Here is a 7,412-nt window from a genome sequence, read left to right as displayed (position 1 = left end):
GAAAGATGATACATATTTGTAAAAAGAACTGCACACTATTCTATTCTTCAGGGAATATCAGGAGAAACAAAACTCATCTCAGGCAAAAACATTCAAATTTTTGTATCATGAAAACTGTAAAGTGAAGGAAAAAAAGGAAATGTCTTAATTTCTACTGAAACTGACAACCCGAGATCATGGAAGTTGGATCCCAGGATCTATTGACCTCTGGAAGAAATCACCCCAAAGAAGTAGTTAGGGGAAGGATCTTGGCAGGAATATTGCTCCCTCCTTCAACTTCAGTATCTTTCTAAATTACTCATTTCACCTTCCTCAGGAATTTATTCAGAGCTGATTGAATGTCCCTGTTCCTCAGACAGTAGATAATGGGGTTAAAGAAAGGTGGTGTCACAGAATAGATAATAGAAAACAACAAGTCTATAAGAGCAGATTCATGGGAAGTCGGCTTTACATAATCAGCAATACCTGTTAGGAAAAAGCTGCCCACAACCATCAGATGGGGCACGCAGGTGGAGAAGGCTTTGCACCGGCTCTGCCTGGATGGCATCTTCAACACAGCAGAGAAAATAAACACATAGGAGACCAAGATGCAGACCAAACAAGAGAATGAATAGAGGACACCAAGAGCCACACTGACATTAATAGCAGCATGCTCCTGGGAACAACTGACCTCTAGAATGGCAGGGACATCGCAGAAAAACTGGTGAATCCTGTTGGAGCCACAGAACTCCAGGGAGAGCATTGCAGCTGAGAACAAGATGCCCAGGGCCCCTCCACTGAGCCAGGACACAGCCATCAATAAGACACAGCACCTTTTGCTCATGACAGCCCCATAGTGCAGAGGGTGACAGATGGCAACATAGCGATCGTAGGACATGGCAGTGAGGATTCCCACCTCTGACTCTGGCAAGAGGACCATCAAGAAGAGCTGACACACACAGCCCAAGAAAGAGATGGAGTCGCTGAGGGTGATGCAGTTGAGAATGGCTTTGGGCAATGTGGTGGAAATGAGGCAGAGGTCCAGGAAGGACAAATGCCTGAGGAAAAAGTACTTGGGGGTGTGGAGGTGGCGGTCAAGAACTGTGAGGAGGACGATGGTCAGATTCTCCAGCGTGGACACCAGGTAGCCAAGGGAGAAGAGCGCAGCCTGCAGCCCCAGCAGCACCGTGCTGTCCGTCAGTCTCAGGAACAAGAACCCGCTCAGAAAGGTCTGGTTCTTCATATTGTTCTGTCATGAGGTGTCTGTTGAGTCTGAAAGAAAATGGGAGAGTTAAAAGCATGGCATTACAGGGATACAAACACTCCCATGTGTGCAGCACCACAGTTCTTGACAGCTCAGTCTTGGGAGTGGACATCAACAGATGAATGGGTAAAGAAAATGAGGCCCTTAGACACAACGGAGCACTACTTTACGATCCTCAAGGAAGGACAAGCTCGAGGCCTTTGGCAGGAAAGTGGGTGCAGCCGGAGACCATGATGTTAACTGAAGTAAATCAGATGCACAAGCTTAAAAATCATTTAGTTTGTCTTCCATGAGGAACCCAAACTAAAAATAAATACCAAGAAATACTAGGAAGCAGACAGTCTTTTTGTAAAAGGCAAGCGGACAAGAATTGGAGGGAAAAGAGGAGACAGTGGTGCAGAAAGAACTGAGATGTGTTGTGCACATGGAGCAGCTCCTCACTGGGATGTGGTCTTCACGCAGTGTAAATCTGAACTAAGACCTAATAAACATTAAAGCACATCCATCACATCACCTGCTCTGTGTCTCTCCATTCCCGAGACAATTAGAGATCAGCATCATATGTCAGAATGAAAGTCTAAAAACACCAAAATACTCGTCTTTGTACTCAAAGGAGGTATGAAACAGTGACAGCTTTAACACTCTAATGTGATTGAGTCAAATTAACTTAGAAGATGAGAAAAATTCGACATATCTCCAAAATAATGTGAAATTGCTTTCGAATATTTTTTCACTTTAGGATTGATAGGACTGGCTGTGTAGTAATAGCTGAAATAGGGTTAATGATGCGCATTTTCTCATATCAGTAATTTCTTCTCGGTGTGCTTTGTGTGTGGGTTACAAGATCTGGGTCAAACATCTGCTGGCTCCCTGTGCCTATACATAACCCAGGCAATAATTGGGCTGAGCTGTTTGAAGGGGAACCTAAGTAAATGTCTCTCTGTTATATCTCATAACTTTGGAAACTTGTAGACCATTCATTAGAAAGCAAAATACGAGCAGAAAAAAATAGAAAAAAAAACCCAAAAACACTCTTCGTTACACAGTGATATCACAATTGATTTTTCACTTCCCTTTCACAGGACATTAGGGCTGCTCCCCATGCATTCATTGAATATTTAATTCCTTGCTGTAGATGCTGTCACAGCATCTACTATTTTACATAACTGAAGTTATTTAAAATAGCACAGAGCACTGAAAAGCACTGAAGCAAGTTTAACAATTTGAATGTTGAATTACAGAGCAAAACTTGAGACTTATGCACATAATCAGGGCCGTGCTCCGGGAGGACTCTGTCCAAGATGAGAACCAGCACATGCTGGAGACCAGGATGCCCAGCAGAGAGGCAGCGAATCCCCAAGATGGAGCTTCCTGAGGGTCCCCATCGGAGGAGCTCCTCCTTTTGTCTCCCTCAGGTCGTCAGTCCTTAGAGCCTCTTTGTCCTTTCCCTCACTGCAATGACCTTGTTTTTTGTCTCCATGGAACTCTTCTCCTCCTCAAGATGAGATGAATTACTGTGAATATCCGGAGATGTCTACAGCACAAGCCATGCAGGAATCCTGTGGTGCCCTGGGCTGAGTGTGCAGTAGGGGCTGTGAGACCAGCCCTTGGGGGTCCCATCCCCACTGCCGTGCGGAGTCCATGAAGACCAAACACTGGGGTCCTTCGTGCTCCTCCTTAGGTATCCATATGTGACTGAGGAATTTCTGTCCCAAGATGAGCACCTTCACTCCCTGGTTCTCCAGGTCTTAGTGCTTTGTGTCCTCATAGGAGGCAGAATCTGCCCAGTCTGATGGCTCAGCCTGGCAGCAGTGAGGTCAGAAGGGTCCTCTGCCCCTACCTGGTGAGCAGGCTCAGCCTTTCCTTCTGTCCTGCAGAGAATGTGTGCATCCCTCCTCGTGTGGATTTCTCCACTTCTGACAAGCTCTCTTCTCTCTCAGGGAACGGTACTCCCAGGAGTGGGGCTGGGATTTGGAGGTGAGATGTGAGCAGAGCAGTTTCACTCTCACAACTGACACATTTCCATTAATAAAAATGAATTTATGTTGATGTGAACTTTCACTAATAAAATTATTGTTACTTTTATACATATCCTCCCAGTTGAATATTATTTGATTTGGAGGAGACAACATTCACCAAATTTCAAAAATACTAATACTATTAATTTGTATCATCTAAAAATATTTTAAAGTCCCCAAGTACAAAATATCTTCATAATAGAAACATAGCCATATTATCATGTTGAACATAGGTTTCAAATACCTTAATATTTTGAGAAGCACCATGAAAATTTTCTTCCTTGTCCTTTAGACACATCTGTGTCAAGATAACTCTTACCTTCAAACCACATTTTAATACCCTAATTTCACATTTGCTTTCAAAAGTAAAAAACTAGCAACAGGAAATCAAATTGAACAGATGGTAAGTGAGAATGAATAAAAGTTTTATTTATGTTCACATTATTTTTATGAAAGCAGAGGAGAATAATAAAAGAGAAGACTAAAGCGAAAATAAAAATGAGTTTTAAAAAGTCTTTAGAAATTTGACATGAATATCAAATTATCTGGAAGGTATGAACTTGAGTCAGTCATTCTACATGAGCACACACACAAGTGTACAGTCGCACAAACACAGACTCCCGTGCTGCTCCCAGACTTGTCCTCTGGAGGCTGATTTATCCCTTTTCAGTCAACATAGGAAAAAAAGTCTTTTTGTTCCAACAACAGTGGACTTGCATATAAAATTTTGTAAACATTTACTGTTTCTGAGGATGAGTTCCACTTCAAACACTATAAAGGTGTATATGTTTATGATACATGGCATTCCTGAGGAAGTTCTGCCAAAATCTTTAGCAAAATATTAAAGATATGAAAAGGAAATGAGGGTGGTTAGAAAATTGAAAGGCACGGAGTGAATTATAGGATTAAAAATTGTGTGACACATGTATTATAGAGGTATGTATGTATGTATTTATTTATTTTATTATGATTAATTTTTATGGTATTGAATATTGAACTTGGGACCTTGCTCTTGAGAGGCAGGATGCAGAACCAAGGAGCCAAATCCCTTGCCCTATTAATGTTTTCAAATAGAGGGCTTTGCGTAAACATGGTTGGACACAGTGTCGTGTGCTTCTCCACTTCACTTGAAGAAATCTTGCCTTTTAATACAATACAGGGGGAGTTGTAAGGGAACAAACTGAGTACAGAGCACAGTCAGCAGCTGTGTCAGAGGAGAGCACGGAGTGCTGAGCCTTAAGGATGCACTTTCCACGTTCCGCCCTAAGGCCAGAGGAACAGCACCAGTGTTATGTGGGGCAGGTGGCTTCCTAGCAGGTTCCTGCAGCAGTGAGCTGAACATTTGATAAAGTAAGGAACTGGCAGGTGTGAAAATGTTGAGGGAGAGGGGAGAAAGAGACAGGATGGGAACAGAAGGGGGAAGAGGAGACAGTGACGGAGAGAGATACACACTGGTTTGGGACAATGACAGAGATTGGAAGCATACACTATAGAAGGTGAAAGTAATTATGGTAGGAAAAGACTTAATTTTTCATTTGAAATTGAGTCTATGCAGAACATTTTAATTTCTTTGCCACCTCCCACTACACACCCAAGATTGTGATCAACAATGGATAGAACATGCCCAGGAGGAGCACTCTTACCTGACCTTCCTAGTATCCAGGCATGGCAGTGCGGCCCATTTTCTGAGGAGCACATTAGTGACTTTGGGGGACAGTGAAGGGGAGTGTGGCTCCTGTCCTGTGTCTCAGGCTGATTCTGTCCAGAAGGGCCAGGTCCTTAAGCACTCACAGGCCAACCTTGCATGGGCTTCTCCTGGGAGGACACACAGTGGCTGTGCACTCAGCTGCCTTGGGTGCCAGATCCTGGAGACCACGCAGGCACTCAGGGCTGCGGGCTGCTCCTGTGCCCTTTCCTCCAGTGAGACCTGAGCAGAGCTCTGGGGCTCATTAGCCTCAAGCTCCAGCAGCTCTCTCTCCTGTACCCCATGGAAGGGACTGGAATCCATGAGCTCCTAAAGATGCAGGACCCTAAAGGCTGCATCCACATCATCCATGAGTGCAGCGATCCCAGTTTCAGTAGGGAAAGATCCTAGGAGAATGACCCCAGCACTGTAAATTTGCGGTCCCAAAAGGATTTAGTGGAAGTCCTAGGGCTGTCACACCTGACCAGGACCTTGATTCTCCCTAATTTCTGTCTGCTCAGTAAGCCCAGCTTCCCTTCATGTTCCCACTGTGCTCCAGATGGCTGTGTCGGGATTTCTCTGAGCAGTGCAGATCCAGATTCTGTCGCACCCTTCTGAGTGTGGACAAAGCCCTCAGCAACGCCCTAAAAATCCTGGCTCCAGTTGGGTGGGAGCTACACCCAGAGGACACTCAGCATGGGCTTCTGCAGTTGGGGCTTATTTTCAGAGACTGATCCTATAATGTTCTTCATTCATTCTAGGAAGGGAGACACACAAACCCCGCTCATTGCTCATAATTATGTTTCACGTTGTTGCTCTCCAGACACCTCACATTAGTTGTGGAGTTGATGCTCACTTACACTTTCTTCTTGTTCTTTGCCTGGCATCCTCCTGGTGTTTCATGCAGGCCTTGTTATAGACCACACACCAACATCACAGGGACCTCAGCACCAGTTCACAGGTTTCCTGCAAACCTGAAGGGATTTGAGTGTAACAGACCCAGGTCAATGTAGAGGACATTTCCATCTCGTTTGCACCTGTGCAGCACTGAGGATGGCACATGTGTCCATACTGAAGGCTTCAAGAAATTCTCTTGTCAATGTTTTACAGCTTCCCCATTTTTGATAATCTCGTCCTGAAATATTTCACTGTTTTTATTGAAATGTGTATCTAGCAGTCCAGCTGCCAGAACGAAACACCACAGACTGCGCAGGTTGCACCACAGAAATTCGATTTCTCACAATTCTGGAACATGATGCCCAGCACAGAGTGTGGGCAGGATTAGGGCTCCTGTGCATTGAGTTCTTGGCTGTGCTGGCCCCATCCTGCTGCCTCACACCTTAGTTATCCCTGTGCATGCCTTTCCTTGTGTGTGTGTGTGTGTGTGTGTGTGTGTGTGCATACGTGTGGCTTTGTGTCTCTGTTTGGGTTTCCTGGTCTCTCTTGCAATTGTCCCAACCTGGTGTCATGGAGCACCAGTAAGCTGGCTGACACACAGCCCTTCTGACCCAAGTCACCTCTTGTCAGGACTGGATCCAAGCACACTGCATTCATGTGAGACGCCAGGGATGAGAACCTCACCATGTGATGAGTTGAACACAGAACACTGTGTGAGTTATATCATTCTGTTTGTCATTTGTATTTATGTTACACAACCATATAGCAACACATTTTATCATGGAGCATTTTAAATTAATATATTACTTTTCATGGATGTTTTTTGCACTATTAAATCTTGAGAATTTTATAGCCTGAGAGTGCAGAGGTAATTGAAAATGCTAGCTTACCCGGCATGGGTCCAGGAGTTGATACAGAGCAGCTTAAAGAGAGGAATGAAGGAATAGATTGTAATGTATATATTTTTTCCTAAAGTGTACTTCTTCATGTCCTATGCCTATTTTTTTCTTTTCTTATTTAAATAATGAGGCAGGCAAAGAGAGGATAATATAATATCATTTTTTTTCTTTTTTTAGATCTATAGCATAAAGCACTCTGTTCTTCAAAATTAAGAAAGATGCTAATTCTAGGATTTTGGAGAATTAATTAGCTGTTTGGTTTTCATTTTCTGCCTATATGTTTTAATAGACATTTTTGTTTTTAGTTAAAAGAGAACTAATATAAAAAGACAATTACCATAGTGAGAAGGAGTCCTGTTGCAGTACAGAGAGGAGAGCTCCCAATGGGAAGGTTCCCCTGACCATAAGATCAGTAACCATCTATGATCTTAGGGTAGTGGTTTTATTTCATGTTGTCTGTCCTTATGCATGTCTTTTCTCAGTTTAACAACTTGCATCACTACTAGTTTACTGAAGATGTTGTCATAAATATCTGTTGAATCTTCCAAATATGGCTTCTAAGTCACAGGGCACGGCACGCATGTGCTTTTCATCTTTAGCATCTTAATAAGAAGGCTGATTGTTAAACCTTAGAAGTTATAGTTCAAGGCGGAGGCCAGTCAGCAGCAGCA

At 43.5% G+C, this 7,412-nt stretch overlaps 1 protein-coding gene across 1 annotated transcript; it reads right to left on the bottom strand.

Moving 5' to 3' along the window:
• Positions 1-298: 298 nt before the first annotated feature.
• Positions 299-1,222, bottom strand: LOC104874749 (olfactory receptor 14K1). The gene has a single exon (XM_010641943.1). The coding sequence runs from the start codon at positions 1,220-1,222 to the stop codon at positions 299-301; it is 924 nt and encodes a 307-aa protein (XP_010640245.1).
• Positions 1,223-7,412: the final 6,190 nt, after the last annotated feature.

The sequence above is a fragment of the Fukomys damarensis genome, unplaced genomic scaffold (genome assembly GCF_012274545.1).
Source record: "Fukomys damarensis isolate Sample0158 unplaced genomic scaffold, DMR_v1.0_HiC HiC_scaffold_25142, whole genome shotgun sequence".
NCBI classification, from domain to species: Eukaryota; Metazoa; Chordata; class Mammalia; order Rodentia; family Bathyergidae; genus Fukomys; species Fukomys damarensis.
Note: the sequence above shows the minus strand (reverse complement) of the source record. Positions and strands in the feature narration are given on the sequence as shown.

Excerpts from the sequence above, each read along its gene's own strand:
- LOC104874749 (XM_010641943.1), bottom strand. The coding sequence starts at position 1,222 with ATGAAGAACCAGACCTTTCTGAGCGGGTTCTTGTTCCTGAGACTGACG.